This window comes from Pteropus vampyrus, unplaced genomic scaffold, assembly GCF_000151845.1.
Source record: "Pteropus vampyrus isolate Shadow unplaced genomic scaffold, Pvam_2.0 Scaffold189, whole genome shotgun sequence".
Lineage (NCBI taxonomy): Eukaryota > Metazoa > Chordata > Mammalia > Chiroptera > Pteropodidae > Pteropus > Pteropus vampyrus.
Window position 1 is genome coordinate 42837 of NW_011888970.1, and position 16496 is coordinate 59332.

The 16496-nt window shown below is 39.6% G+C and overlaps 1 protein-coding gene across 3 annotated transcripts in view; it reads right to left on the bottom strand.

The window, feature by feature from the left end:
* The window catches only part of LOC105299539 (zinc finger protein 140), a 78169-nt gene continuing 61673 nt past the window's right edge, over positions 1–16496 (bottom strand). The window contains exons 1-6 of one of the 3 annotated variants that reach the window (XM_023537384.1): positions 16091–16379; positions 15787–15866; positions 12164–12364; positions 6578–6704; positions 6193–6288; positions 1–3329 (exon numbers count right to left, since the gene is read on the bottom strand). In XM_023537384.1, the coding sequence (XP_023393152.1) occupies positions 940–3329; positions 6193–6288; positions 6578–6704; positions 12164–12364; positions 15787–15819 (2847 nt within the window). In that variant the 5' untranslated portion in view covers positions 15820–15866; positions 16091–16379 and the 3' untranslated portion in view covers positions 1–939. Of the gene's footprint in view, positions 3330–6192; positions 6289–6577; positions 6705–12163; positions 12365–15786; positions 15867–16090 lie in introns of those variants that run through there. The other 2 variants (XM_011371332.2, XM_023537385.1) reach the window with 2 other exon arrangements.

Below are 16496 nucleotides of genomic sequence, written 5' to 3' on the forward strand. Positions count from 1 at the left end.
TTTCTATTAATAAAATGTATTTTAATTCATGTTATTCTAGTAAAAGGTTCTATTTTGTTAAGAATGTTGCTATGCAGAGTAGAAATCCCTAGGAAATGGTATTGTATCTAATTTATCATTATGTGGCATTCACAAGTAAAATGCCAAATCACAAAAAACTCAGAACAGAAAAAGATAACATCTAAATATCCATGTAGGTTTTACAATGTATTTATCCAGATTACATTTTTAACACACTATAAAAAGAAAAAATCTTTATAAAAAGAAAATATCTTTTATATTGGAGTGTTTTATCTAATCTCTCCATAAAAATATGGGAGAATAGCAAATAATTTCCATCAAAATAACTTGTAAAGGAAACTTTTTTTTAATTAATAAAAATAATAGTGAATGGAACATTCCTGCTGAGGGTTTACTCCATCTCACTGTCAAAGATGCTCATTTATTATATGTTTATTTTGGCTAGAAGTTTGGCACTTCTGCATAATTTCCCTAACATAGCATGGTTTCTCCATTGTATGAGCTTCTGATATCTAAAATTTTTGTAATTTTGACAATTCTGCCATTCATTATATGTTCTCTCGTTAAATTCCTAGTGCTTAAAAAAACAAATTTCAAAGAAATTTTTTCTACATTCATTTGCTTTATGACATTTCCTTTTGAAAATTTTAATTAAAAAGATGACATTCCAACATGTTTCATTTGTATGGTTCCTCATTAGTCATGTATAATTTGTAAGGTATGACATATGTATAATTTGTAAGGTATGACTTACAAATGAAAACTTTCATAGAGTTCACTGAATTCATGTAGTTTCTGTGTGCATTTGCTAATTTTTTTATGTGTAAAAAACAACTTTCTGTGGATGGCCTTCCGCCTGCTGTGCATTCATAAGTTTTCTATTCAGTATGAGTTTTCTGGTATAGGAGATGATTCCACTTATAGAGTTTCTCTTCTACATGAATTTGCTGGTATTTCCTGTGCATTGACTTTTGAGAGAAAGTTCCTTACATTTAACTCATCAAAATGTTTCTCACCTGCATGACTTCTCTGATGCATTATGAGCTGTGACTTCCAACAGAAAGCTTTCCCGCATTCAGTGCATTTACAGGGTTTCTCTCCTGTATGAGTTCTCTGATGTGCACTGAGAATTGATTTCTGAGAAAAGGTTTTTCCACATTCATTACATCCATAAGGTTTCTCTCCTGAATGAGTTCTGTGATGTACGACAAGCTGAGATTTTCTAATGAAGGCTTTTTCACATTCACTACATTCAAAGGGTTTCTCTCTTGCATGCATTCTCTGATGTACAACGAGCCGTAATTTTCCACTGAAAGATTTCTCACATTGACTGCATTTATAAGGGTTTTCCCCTGAATGAGTTCGCTCATGTACAATGAGTAGTGACTTCCAAATAAAGGCTTTTCCACATTTGTTACACTCATACGGTTTCTCTCCTGAATGAGTTCTCATGTGTATGATGAGGTATGACTTACTACTAAAGGCTTTCCCACACTCACTGCACCCATAAGGTTTTTCCCCTGCATGGGTTCTCTGGTGTGAAACGAGCTGATCTTTCCTATTAAAAGCTTTCCCACATTCACTGCATTCATACGGATTTTCTCCTGTGTGAATTCTCTGATGTACAAGGAGTTGTGAATTGAAACTGAAGGATTTCCCGCATTCGTTGCATTCATGCGGTTTCTCACCTGTATGGGCCCTCATATGTATAATGAGGTATGACTTGCTCCTGAAAGCTTTCCCACACTCACTGCATCCATAGGGTTTCACTCCTGTGTGACTTCTCTGATGTACAATGAGCTGTGACTTCAAACTAAAGGCTTTTCCACACTGGTTACATCCATAAGGTTTCACCCCAGTGTGTGTTCCCTGATGTACAATGAGCTGTGACTTGAAAGTAAATGCTTTCCCACACTCACTACAACCGTAAGGTTTCTCCCCTGTGTGGGTTCTCTGATGTACAATAAGGTTTGACTTTGTATTAAAGGCTTTCCGACAGTCACTGCATTCATAGGGTTTCTCTCCTGTATGAATTCTCTGATGTATGATGAGTTGTGACTTCAAACCAAAAGTTTTCGCACAGTCACTGCATTCATAGGGCTTCTCCCCTGCATGAGTTCTCTGGTGTGAAATGAGTTGATATTTTCGACTAAAGGCTTTCCCACATTCGTGGCATTCATATGGGCTCTCTCCTGTGTGAATCCTCTGATGTATAATGAGTTGTGAATTGAAACTGAAGGACTTTCCACATTCATTGCATTCATGAAGTTTCTCTCCTGTATGAGTCCTCATATGTATAATGAGGTATGACTTGCTTCTAAAGGCTTTATCGCATTCATCGCATACATAAGGTTTCATCCCTGTGTGACTTCTCTGATGTACAATAAGCTGGGACTTCAAACTAAAGGCTTTCCCACACTGAATGCACCCATAGGGCTTTACTCCTGTGTGAAGCCCCTGATGTACAATGAGCTGTGACTTGAAAGTAAAGGCTTTCCCACACTCATTACAACCGTAAGGTTTCTCCCCTGTGTGGGTTCTCTGATGTACCAGAAGGTTGGACTTTGTATTAAAGGCTTTCCGACAGTCACTGCATTCATAGGGTTTCTCCCCTGTATGAATTCTCTGATGTATAATGAGCTGTGACTTCAACCCAAAAGCTTTCCCACATTCATTACACCCATAAGGTTTCCGTCCTGAATGAGTTCTCTGATGTGAAATGAGCTGGTCTTTCCTTCCGAAGACTTTCCCGCATTCACAGCATTCATAGTGATCCTCATCTGTGTGATTCCTCTGATGTGTAACAAGTTGTGAATTGAAACGGAAAGTCTTCCTACATTCACTGCATTCATGTAATTTCTCTCCTGTATGAGTTCTCTGATGTATGATGAGGTATGACTTGCTGCTGAAGACCTTCCCACAGTAACTGCATTCAAAGGGTTTTCCTCCTACATACATTTGTTGGCATATGAGTTGTGAATTCTTGTTAGTTTTTCTGGATTCATTACTTTCACAGTATTTTATTCCAATAACAGTTTGTTCATGTTTAGAACGGAGGAATGATTCCCTTTGTGCATGAAATCTATTAGGATTCTTTCCAGCATAATTAATGTTGAAATCAATATTATATTTCAAACTCTTTTCACGTGTGCCCCATTTATAAAGTTTTTGTCTTGAAGAAACATAATTTGTAGTAAGAAGACACAGTTTTCCAAATGCAGAACGTTCATAGCATTTTGCCATATTTCCCAGCTTGCCTTGATTTTCCTGGTGCCATTCCATGTGATTACCAACTTCCCAGACTCTGTCTAGAAATGAAAATAACATGTGGTAAATAATATGATCCTGGTATAACATTAAATTGCCTTTACAATGCCATGAAGTATTTTCATTTCTGATATCACATCTGAACTTAAGTAAAATCTCAAGTGTAAATGTCCCCGAACTCCTGGGGACTGGGGAAAACAAAGCAAAACTATAAAAGGAAGACAGGCACAGGAAACTGACAGTAATTAAAGATAGTTTTAAGTTTACAAGGTTTGCATAATGGGTAAAGAAGGCAAAATAGGCAAAAGGAGAAATTAGCAAAATATAAAGAGGATGGATGGATGGAATCTCTAAGCATTAGGTTCATTTAATAAATAATTGTTGAATACCTATTATGTGCCAAACACTATGCAAAGCTCAGGAGATGCAGCAGAAAACACTGCAAATTAGTTTATAGTCCCCTTGGGAATAAAGTTTCAATGAATACCCAAACAACAGATGGAAATAATTCACAAGAAACATTATGGTGATGTTTCAGAACAGCAAGGACAGAAAGAAACCTTCTTTCTCTATGCAAAAATGGCAGAAAATGAGATTATGGATGGTATCTCAAGGGCAATTTCAAAGAATTCAATAAATCAGCAGAGAACACCACAGTCAGTGACTGGAAGACAGGAATTCATAAATTTAAGATTAAATATTTAAACATGACTAGATGATATTAAACATTACTGGCTGTGGTACAAAGGCAATCCCTGGGAACTCAACATGCACCAACAGAGTTGAGATTCTGAAGCTACAGAAAAGCATTCTGCCCAACGAAAATCATAGGTTCAGCTACAGAGCCAAGACCTAACTAGGCGACTGCCACAGCACCAGTCCTGGGACAGTCTGCCACGGTTTCAGTACCCTGCAAACCAGTGACTTCTACGTGGTGCACACAGCTGCTGCCCTCCCAGAACAGGGACTCATGATGTCCCCACCTGGTACTTCTCTCTCCCAGTGTCTGTCTGGCTGGCAGTGTATGGACAACTTATCTCAATTATCGGTCACAAGACCATGAAGAACTACAACCAGGTCTAACTGGGAACAAAATTCCTAGATCTGCATTAATATAGCACAAAAAAAAAAATATGGGGGTGGGGAATATTTTTGAAGATAGATGGATGGGAAGAAGGATGTGACTAGATGCTGCCTAGATGAAGAGGTAAATGAAGGTGCCTACCCAACAGCTCTACCCTTTTCCTGCTGGCAGAAACCTGATTTTTTGCCACCTCCATGTTTAAGGCCATGAGCTTCAGTCAGGGAAATGGGGACCCCTCTATCCCTACACCCACACCCACCCCCGGAAGGTGAAGCATGATTTATCAGTGCCAACAGCAGTGGACCCATTTCTCTTGCTAGTCTTCTTTAGGCAGGAGTACATGATAAAAATTTCACCTTCTGAGCATGGTCAATCTGCTAGGGCTTCCTTGGATAGGCCTTGCTGCCTGATAATAAGTATCAGTGAGAAGGAACATTCTTTTTCATTCCACTGGCCACTGTTAATATCTGCACACGTTGGATAGAACTTTAATAGCCATCTGATGACCGTGAGGGGACGTAACCCGAGGAAAGTGCTGACATGCCTGGCAAGGCAGGGCAGAGACTGACCTTTGGTGATTTACTGAGTCAGCCAATTACTTAGTCATCCCTGGAGCTGCCCCACTTCAGGACTTTTTGGACGTGTAATGATAAATCACTTCTGCTTAAAAGGTTGTCGATTTAGGATTAATCAAAAGTTGTAGCTAAAACAATCTTAGTAATACAAAGACTAACTATTGATTTGTCTTTCCATGCTTGTGACAGAATAAACTGATGCTCAGGGAAACATATCTGACAATAACATCAAGATGAACTAACAAAAAAAATACACAAATGCATAAATTTGGCTAATGAGTAGAACAATCAAGAAATGATAGCATGTTGGCCTTGTGGGTGGAAACTGAAAAGACGGGGCCTTAAAAGACTTCTTTTAAAAAACAAAAAACTAAAACAGTGACGAAAACTGCACATAAAGATTCAAGCTGACTCCCCAGTACTAGGAAAAAGAACTAAAAGCATAGCAGGTGAACAAACAATGATCAGAAAGGTAAGAAGAAGGTATATATAGTACATGGCTATGGAGCAGGGGGAGACTTTTCCACTTTCTGAAAATGAGACTGGGGTGGCATGTGCAGGCAAGTTTAGACCGAATAAACTCAGAACCAAAGGGCAGATGCAAAGGGATGGAACTATCAGTTACCAATTCAGAAAAGAGAACTTAAATATTCAAAAATGGAAGTCTTTAAAAAAAAAAAAACAGTATATGAGAGAAGTAGTGAAAAATAAAAGAAAGATCCCTTTGGACTCAGAGGGAACAGCAAGAGCAGCCAGTAAAATGTGAGAATAAGCATATCAGCGGGCAGTGAGGGTGGGTGCAGTGGGGTGTCACCTGCATAAGAGGGTGGGGAGAAGGTTTTAGGCAGGAAAACTGATATTACAAAAAGAAGGTGGAATGCGCGTAGAAAGGACAGTGATGATATTAAAGTGATTAGCACGGAGAAACATGAAAGAGGTAGGTTTCAAGAAGAAGAAAGGAAGTTGGGATTGTCACTGAATATAAGCATAAGAGATTTAAAAATATATTTTAAGAAATAGGAAGAAGGGATGTGAAAGTCACATCAAGTGACGTCAAGAGGAAAAACTTGCTTAGATGCATAATGAGGCTGAGTCATAGGAAGTAAGGAGGAAACAGAATAGCAAACAGATTAACTAAGAGGAACAGTTACAAACAAGACAAGAAGTACAAACGTGAAGTGTACATCACATCAGAATTCATGCCAGTTCTAAGAAGGAAAAAATCTAAATGCCCTGATCACCCACCTAGAGGGCTCTGGCTTGGAACTTGGGCTTGCCTCATCCACAGCTCTTCTTCCTGCTCCAACTTGAAGATGACGTCAGGTTTGGTGTGTTGATATCCTATGAATGGAAAATGACAGACAACCTAGACCAAAGCTGCTTAGAATTCAGGGACTCTGAAGAATGAGGAAGATTCGGTTCAGAGGCAGCATCACAAAGCTCCCCTTTGGTACTTGGCAAAATAAAGATCATTTAGCTAACGTATTCTGATGCCAAAGAGACACTAAGAAAACCTGGCCTCTAAATATAAGTCCAGAATCCCTAAGTATTTTACAAAAGCCACCCCCGCTGCCCCAGCTTTAAGCAACCACGCAGCACAGACTGCAGATGACGAAGCAGCAGCACTCACCCAGGGACACCAGGTTGCCATAGTTTTCCAACATCACACTCCGGTACAAGTGCTTCTGAGCAGCATCCAGCAGCCGCCATTCTTCCCAGGTAAAATGCACAAAGACATCCGTGAATGACAACAGTCCCTGAAATAGCACATTAACATCCAATCTCAAGTTATCTTACCGAATGTGTGGGAAACAGAATACCTACCTAGGGTTTCCATTATTTACACTCTATTTTGTGATAAAAGCAAATTTTGACCTATTAAAAACATCCCATCTCTATGCACTAGTCAGCCTTTCAGCATTGCAGAGGAAAGCAAAGTCAGACGTGTGTAAAGGCAACAGGGAGTCAAAGAAGATAAGATGAAAGAACACAGAGTACAGCCTGGGCACAAGGAGAAAGCGAGCAATGATACTTCGAAGTGCCAGGCTGAGCCTGAGAAAGGGCACTCCACAAGTGACCACTGTGAGAGAAGATATGGTAAAGCTTGGTGGAATAAAAAAGGCAATAATTGTAAGTAGAGGCCAGTTTGTGGGGCAAAAGATCTCCATGAGAAGACATACAAAATGGCAAATAAGCATATGAGAAGATGCTCAACATCATATGTCATTAGGGGATTACAAATTAAAACAATGAGATACTATTACACACCTATTAAAATGGCTAAAATGAAAATAAAAACTGACAATGCCAAATTTGATGAAAAATGTGAATATAAAAATCCAAAAAGTTCAAAAGACTCCAAAACCCACTGAGACATATTATAATCACATTTTCTAAAGATGAAGACGAAGAGAATTTTAGAAGCATCGAGAGAAATGATTTGTGACATACGTGAAATCTTCGATGGGATCATAAGCAGATTTCTCATCAAAACCTTTGGAGGTCAGAAAGCAATGGACCCATATATTCAGAGTTAAAAGAAAAAAATGATCAAACAATAATCCTATATCTGGCAAAACAAGACATACTCAGAAAAGCAAAAGGGAGTTAATAGACCTGCCCTGCAAAAGATGCTCAGAAGAGGTTTGCATGTGGAATACAAGGAACCAGACAGTTGCTTGAAGCAATGTGATGGAATAAGACTGTAACCCCACATTTTGTTCTCTACATAATTATGAGACTAATGCATTTAAAATACTCATTAGTTTATATTCTGAGGCACACGATATATGAAGATGTAATTCTGTGACATCAACAACCAAAAGGGGAGGGGACAGACCTGTAAAGGAGCAGAGTCTGCATATTTTTTCAGTTAAGCTGCTAAAAGTTCAAACAGGAGTACCGTAACATTAAGAAGTTAAATGTAATCCCCATGGTAACTACACAAAAAATAGCTATGAAATTTACACTAAGAGAAATGAGAAAGGAATTTAGGTATTTCATTATAAAAAATCAACGCAAAAGAAGGCAGTAATGCAGAAATTTAGGGAGAAAATGCTATAAGGTACATACAAAACAATTAACAAAATGACAAATAAATCCCTTCTTATTAGAATTATTTTAATATGAATGGATTAAACTCTTCAATCAACAGATTGGCAGAATGAACTAAAAAACGTGACCCAATTATATGCTATGTATGAGAGATCCAAAGATACAAACATTGAAAATGAAAGGATGGATAATAACCAAATAGTAACCAAAAGAGAGCATGAGTGGCTATACTAATATTGGACACAATAGACTTCAAATAAAAAAGCGTTATAAGAACGATATTATATATTATTAAAGATCCAATACAGCAAGAAGATACGATTATAAATATTTACACACCTAATAACAGCCCATTAAAATACATGATATAAAAAGTGACAGAATTGAAAGGAGAAATAGTTTTATAATACTAGTTGAAAATTCAACATCCCACTCTCAATAATGGATAGAACAGAAGATACACGAGAAAACAGAAAACTTAAATCAACCAGACCTAACAGCAGATGCAGAACACTCCACTCGACAGTAGTAGCACACCTGTTCTCCTCAAGTGAACATGGGACATTTTCCAGGACAGACCACATGTTAGGCCACAAGTTAAGTCACAACAGATTTTAAAAGAACTTCTCCAATCACATGGGATTAAGTTAGAAATCAATAACAGAAGAAGAAAAAATGGAAATTTCATAAATTTGTGGAAATCAATATACTCTTAAACAACCAATGGATCAAAGAAGAAATCAAAAGAGAAATTAGTAAATACTCAGACACGAATAAAAACAAGACAAAACTTACCGAAATTTATGGTATGCAGCAAAAGCAGTGTTGAGGGGAAAACTTATAACTATACGCACTTACATTAAAAAAAAAAGTATATAGCTCAAATCAACTGTATAACTTTATAATTTAAGAAATTAGAAAAAAAATTAAACTCAAAGCTAACAAAAAGAAGAAGTAATAAAGATTGGAACAGAGATAAATATACAATAAAAAACAATTGAAAAAAAAATCATGAAATCAATGATTGGTTCTTTAAAAACATTAACAAAATTGATAAAGTTTCAGGTAGATGTACTAAGAAAAAAAGAAAACTCAAATTACCAACATCAGAAATGAAGGTGGGGACATTACTACTGATTCTGCAGAAATAAAAAGAACAATGGAGAGTACTATGAATAACTGTATGCCAACAAATTTGATAATCTACTTGAAATGGATAAATTCCTAGAAACACAAAACCTATCAAGACTAAGTGATGAAGAAGTAGAAAATTGAATGGACCAGTAAGTAGTAAAGAGATTGAATTAGTAATGAAAGATTTCCAAAAAAAGAAAAGCTCAAGACTTGTTGGCCTCACTGGTGAATTTTTCCAAACATTTAAATAAGTACTAACATCACTGTTTCTGAAATGTGTCAAAAAAACTGAAGAGGAAGCAATATTCTCCAATTACTTCTATGAGTCAGCATTACCGATACCAAAGCCAGACAAATGTGATTAAGAAAACTACAGATCAACACCCCAAAGGAACAAAGAGGCAAAAACGCTCAGCAAAATACTAGCCAATCAAATTCAGTAGCACGTTAAAAAATTATACACCAAGACAAAACGGGATTCATTCCATCAATGTAATATACCACATTAACAGAATAAAGTAAAAAAATAAGTAAAAATAAACGTGATTACCTTGATGCAGAAAAACCATGATATAATGCAACACTCTTTAACGGTAAAAACACTCAACAAACTATAAATAGAAGTACCTAACAAAGTACATAATAAAAAAGCCAAATACTAAAAACTCATAATGAATATCGCACTCAATGGTGAAAGACTGAAAGTTTTTCCTCTGAAATCAGGAACAAGGAAAGGGTGCCTGCTTTAACCACTTCTACTCAACACAGAATATGCTCTAGCTAGAGCAATTAAGCCAGAAAAGATATAAAAGGCATTCAGATTGGAAAGGAAGAAGCACAATTACCTCTGTTCAGAGACGACATGATCCTATATGTAGAAAAACTTAGATTCCACCAAACAAATGAATTCAGCAAAGTAGCAGGATATAAAGCCAACACACAAAAAACAATTGCATTTCTATACACAAACATCAATCTGAAGAACAAATTATGAAAACAATTCCATTTATAACAGTATCAAAAATAATAAAATACTAGGAATTAATTAATAACTTAACTTAGGAGGTAAATGATTTATAGAATAAAAACTCAAAAACCTTGCTGGGAGAAAATAAAGCCATAAATAAATGGAAACACATTGGTGGGAATATGGAATGGTGTAGCTTCTATGGAAAACAGAATGGTGGGTCCTCGAACAGTTAAAAAAAAGCATTCTATCATATGGCCCAGCAATCCCACTTCTTGGGATAGACCCAAAGGAACTGAAAACAGGGTCTTAAAGAAATATTCACACCCACATTCACAGCGGCATTATTCACACCTAAAATGTGGAAGCAGTCCGTGTCCATCATGGGATAAGTAAAGTGTTGTATATAAACACAATGTTGTATCATTCAGCCTTAAAAAAAGGAGACTCTGCTATTTCTACAACGTGGATAAACCTATGGACAGTATGTAAAATGATATGACAAAAAAGATAACTACTGGATAATTCCACTTATATGAGGTATCTATTCAAAATCATAGAGACAGAAAGTAGAGTGGTGGTCGACAGGGACTGCAGGGGAGGCGGTGGAATGAGGAGTTTGTGTTTAATGGGCATAGAATTTCAGGATGGGATGACGGGAAAGTTCTGAAAATGGATAATGGTGCTGGTTGCACAACATTAAGAATTTATTTACTACTACTGAACTATTCGTTTAAAAATTGTCAAGAGGATAAAATAAACTATGTGTAGGATCGGTATACTCAAAACTACAATGGTTTAAAAAAAATCAAAGATCTAAAAGAATGGATACTTTGTTCATGGATTGAAAAACTCAGTACTGTGAAGATGCAAATTCTCCCTACTCTGATTCACAGATTCATTTGTCATTCCACTTAAAATCCTCACAAGAATTGATTTTCAGCCTTTTGGCTAAGATCAAGTGTAGCAAAATCCTAGCAAGCTTTTCTGTACCGTTCTACGAGCTCTTCTATAATTAATATGAAAAGGCAAAGAAACTAGAAAAGCCAAAACAATTCTGAAGAACAAAGGTGAGGCATTCCCACCAGCCCATGTTAAGACTTCCTATGAAATCAAGAGAGTGTAATACTGGTGAAAGATTAGACACAAAGAACAATGAATCAGAAAAGAGAGCCTAGAAACCGACCTACACAAACACTACGTCCTGGTTTTTTCCTCACAAAGACACAAAGGCAATTCAATGGAGAAAGGATAATCTTTTCAACAAATGGTGCTGGAACACCACAGACCTTTAAAAAACAAAAACAGAAACAAAAAACCTCGACACAAACTCTTTTTCATGTACAAAATTAACTGAAAATGGATCGAAGGCTTAAATGTGAAAGCTAAAACTAAAAAATTTCTAGAGAAAATTTGTGAACTTTAGTTTGAGCAATGAGACTTTAAGATATGACACCAAAAGCACAGTCCATTTTAAAAAATTAACATTGCGAAAATGGACTTTATCAAAATTAAAATACTTTGCTCAATGAAAGTTCATGTTATGAAAATGATAAGACAAGTCAGAAACTGGGGGAAAAATTTACAAATTTCCTATTGAAGGACTTGAATCTAGAATATGTAAAGAAGTCGTAAAATCAATGAGGCCAGCGGCGAGCTGATAAATGTGAGAGCATGGGTGCGAAATGAAACAAAGCATTTAATGAAGATTATAAGCAATATAGAGAGATACATATGTGCACACACCATTAACACGAGGTAAAAATACGTACGCAGCAATAACAGTACACATTTTATAAACTTGCTAATGAAAGAACATCCATTAAAAACAAAATAATTTGGGGGGATGGAAAAGGAAATGGAAATCGAGTACAGGGAAATTAGGAGATATGAAGATAAAGGATCTTTACAGAAACCAATAATGATAAACAGGCCGTGAACTGAGGAGTGATTAACTTAACCCTTCACGCTAAGGATCCCCATCCCTCTCCCCATCAAAAAAAATTACACGAATAAAAGTAATAGAGAAAAGAAGTGGGAATAAATAAACAAGCAACTCACCTGGGACCTGGTGGTTTTTAGCTGCTCCTGGGAAATCAACAGCCACTCTAGGACCTGCTCTGTCTTGTGATTCTTGTGCCTCTGCTGGGGTCCTCTAGGGAGACACCTCTGGTCAGGGGTCCCTTGATCTATGCTGAATTCCTTCCCATGTAGCTTTCTGATCCTCCTGCATGGACCATCTTGTTCCTGGAGAGGTGGGACCTGTGAACAAAGATCATCTCACTTTAGCAAACACATACCCTCTGGGACCCAACCTTGGTCTCTCTGGCTAGAGAACAGATACGCAGGGGGTCAGGCTGAGTGTTCTGCAGACTGTGGTTAGTGCCACTGTGGGGCAGGAGGGAGATAAAAGGACAATGGAAAAACCCAGCACAGTGATGACAGTGCCCCCTCCTCAGACTCTGTAAAGGCCCCAGGAACCCCAAAAGTGCAGCGACCACCCTGATTTAAACAACTATGGGTAACTACTGAAATAAGAACACAATGCCAGATGCTAAGAAATAAACTGTTTTAGGCGCGGTGTACGAAGTAATAGATTGCGAATGAAATAGTCTGTTTTAGGTGAGTTCCTTTTCTCACTATTTAGACGTCCATGAACAACTCACTTACTCTCTCACTTATTATTTATATTTGTTGTTAAACCATTGAGAGTAGCATGAGATCAGGGTAGCAGTGTAGTTTCTTAATCTCCCAGAAATCTCCAATAAAAACAAAAGACCTACCAGAATAGTAAAAGAAAAAGCCCATTGACGGCTGCAAAAAAACCTTGGTGACAGGTCTCTTCACAAACCTCAGGATACAGGCAGATGTGACCCAATCGCAAAGGGCAGTTCTCAGCAGAAGAGTGGAAGATGAGGGGAGATTCTGACTGGCCACACACTGCAGATCTCCAAAGCCACCAATAAATGTTCACCCCAACAGGAGGGCACCTCCCCTAAGTGAATTTCTGAGCAAGGCCTCTCAGGCTCAGAGCTGCAGGTGACTAAAAAATGTTCCCCAAGTCACTAAGTGACCTAACTGTGGGAGTCTAAGAACAGGAGGGTCTGAGAAATAACAGAGAGAGGGAGGGGGAAGGGAACGAGGAGATGAAGAGGGAAGTGTCCAGAGGAAGCTTATTCCAGAAATCTTTTTAACAACAAAATACAAGATGTACATGTGACATGAGGCATGTTGAGCTCTAGGAAACAGGGGTCAAGGCAGAATAAAAGGCTTCCTAACAAAGCTTAGCAGTGAGTCAGGTCAGGCACGTGTGTACGCATGTGTTTGCTTATTATTTCCAAAAGAATCACTGAAAAGAAGAACTAGAAACTGTTAAAACAGTTACCTCTGGGGTAGAGAAAAAACAGGGCAGAAGGGATGAAAGCTCGGCTTGTCTTAATGTACCATTATACAATCTCCACTTCTGAATCATATAAATATTTTACATGATGAAAGGGAGGGCAATCCTTAAAGTTGAAAACGAATGTCAACAAATACATTTGTTTATCAAATTAGAAACGACATGAGACAACAATTTTTCTAACTGATCTTACCCCATGTCATTTGTCTATTCTTTGGATAAAATGAGGGGCAAGATACACAGAACTTCATTTAGTATCCTTGCTATTAGTAGTAAATTGTTATTGTAAAACCATTTTATGTATACTATAGGATATGACAGTTACAACTGCTGTTAACAACCAAGATATCTAGCATATGACCGGAAGATGCAAGAGTAAGGTTCTTTAACGCTTCTATGTTACTGTTAGGATGTAAAATGGAGCAACTACGTTGGAACCAGTTCGGGCAGTTCCTCAAAATGTTAAACACGGAGTTATTATATTACCCAGCAAGCCCATTCCTAGCTATCTGGCCAAGAGAATGTAAAGCATACGTCCATACACACACTTGTACACAAATGTTCCTAACAGCATTATTCGTAACAGCCAAAATGTAGGAACAATCCAGACATCCATCAACAGAGGAATGGATAACCAAAATGTGGTCTGTCTACACAAAGGCATGTCATTTAGTCACGAAAAGGAACAAAGTACTGATAAATGCTAAGTCTGAGGATGAACTTTTGTAGGACAAGTGCCTAACAATTAGCTTTTTTTTTATTGTAATGTTAAGTGCCTGACATTAAGCTTTTGATGGCTGAGACATCCACTTCACAGACATCCGTGCACAAACACCGCCAGCTACATGAAGAGCCAGGCGGCCTCACCCAAGAACTCCCCCTTAAGAAAGCCTGGGTGACCTAGATAACTGCTCGCATGAATGATCCTGCTTTTCCCTTCCCGTGCTTTAATTCTCACTCTTATATTTTAAATTTACCAATAGAGTAAACCTGTGAAACTCAAGGCACCCCCACCTTTCCACCCCAATGAAGCCAGAATCCCAGGACTGCACGCATGATCTCCCTCTCCACCTATGACTTCACTGTGTGGCCTGGAGCGTGCCACGTACCATCCAGGACCTATGATAATAAACCTCATTTTTTTAAAGTTCCTTGCTGCTTGATGCTGAGGTGTTCCTTAAAATCACAGAACAAACCCCAAAGGCCCTGGCGCTGGCAGGGGAAACGTCTGTGGGGCTCACGCCAGGCAGCACAACCTGGGTGAGTGCTCCAGGAAACGCTGGTCAATACCAACATTACGAGCAGGCTGCAACCAACACAGAGCAACCTGAAAACATTATGCTAAGTGAAAGAAGCCAGGTACGAAAGACCACGTGTGGTATAATTCTATTTATATAGAAATGTCCAGGACAGGTAAATTCATAAAAACAAAAAGTAGGTTAAATGGTAGCCAAGGGAGAGAAGGAATGGAGCGTTACTATGAATGGGAACAGGGTTTCTTTCTGCAGTGATGAGAATGTTCTGGAATTAGACAGTGGTGATATCTGCACAACTCTGTGAATACAGGAGTCCCCACTTAGCTGCGGTTTCACTCTCCATGATCAAGCACGGTTCAAAAGTATTAAATGGAAAATTCCATAAAAGAAACAATTTATAAGTTTTAAATTACACAGCGTTCTGAGTATCGTGATAAAATCTTGTCGTGCCATTCCACCCTATTCCACCCAGGACGTGAATCACCCCTTTGCACAGCGCATCCTGGCTGTTACACTCGCCGCCTGTTAGTCCTCTTGGTTAGCCAGCGGACTGCAGAGGGAGCATTCTGCTTGCATTCAAGTCGCCCTCATTTTACCTCATAACGGCGGGAAAGCGCCAGAGTAGTGATGCTGGCAATTCGGATATGCCAAAGAGAGGCCGAGAAGTAGTTCCCTTAAGTGCAAAGATACGGATAAATAGTGAAAACGTCGTGTGTATACAGGGTTCAGCACTATGGGAGGTTTCGGGCATCCACTGGGGGTCTCGGAATGTATCCCCTGCAGATAAAGGGGGGGGCGCCACTCTACTAAAAATGACTGATACGCTTCGAAGGGATGAACTTTACAGTATATAAATTATACCCTATGACAAGAGTAATTTTTAACTTCGATGACATAGTAATTTGATAGTTTTGCAAAAACCATCTCATCCCGGTTTACAGCGGCCCATTGCCCAGGAAGAGATGGACCGTGCACACGTCAGCGCTCAGGGAGAGCTTTTCGAAAACAAGAGAAAAACCGCTACTCACCCAGATGGCAGCTGTCCGGACCCTGGTGGCCATTCCCACGCAGTTTTGGGTACCCCGCTGGAGGTGGCTGGACTCGTGGGCTGCCGGAGAAGAGCACCGTGAGGAGAGCGGTCTCCCCGCCTCTCCCACCCGCACGCAAGGGGGACCCTTCTGCTCCACAGCGGGAGTTTGGAGGACCCTGACACTGACCCCGGCCCTCGCCACGACCGAGCCTCCTTCCCTCACGCAACCACGGGGTCCCCTAGCTCCGCCGCCCACCAACACACAGGCGGGCAGGAAGGAGCGGGGCCAGACCAGCACGCACCCGCCCGCGCCTCGAAAATGTTCCGCGCGTCGGCTCCTCCAAGCCCTGAACCGGCAGCGGGGCGGGGAGAGGTCGGCCGCCTCCACCTCCTGATCGGCAGGCAGCTCGGTCTCGTCCTCGCTCTTGACTTTGAGGCGCCAGTGCCGGGGCGCCTGCGCGACAGCCCTCGGGGAAGACAAAGACACCCACTCCGGTTTGGGTCACCGAAGTGGGAAACCGACGCCCGCAGGGAAACGAGGTTCTCCGACACTGGTCGAGCCAATGGCGGCGGAGCCAATGGCGGCTGCTGGGGACGCACCGGAAACGCGTCAGAGTCACCCCGCGGGCAGAAAGAACTACAGCTCCCAGAAGCCTCTGCGGCACTTCAGGCTGCGGGCTGCGCTCGCGGCTCCGGGCTCTCGGCGGA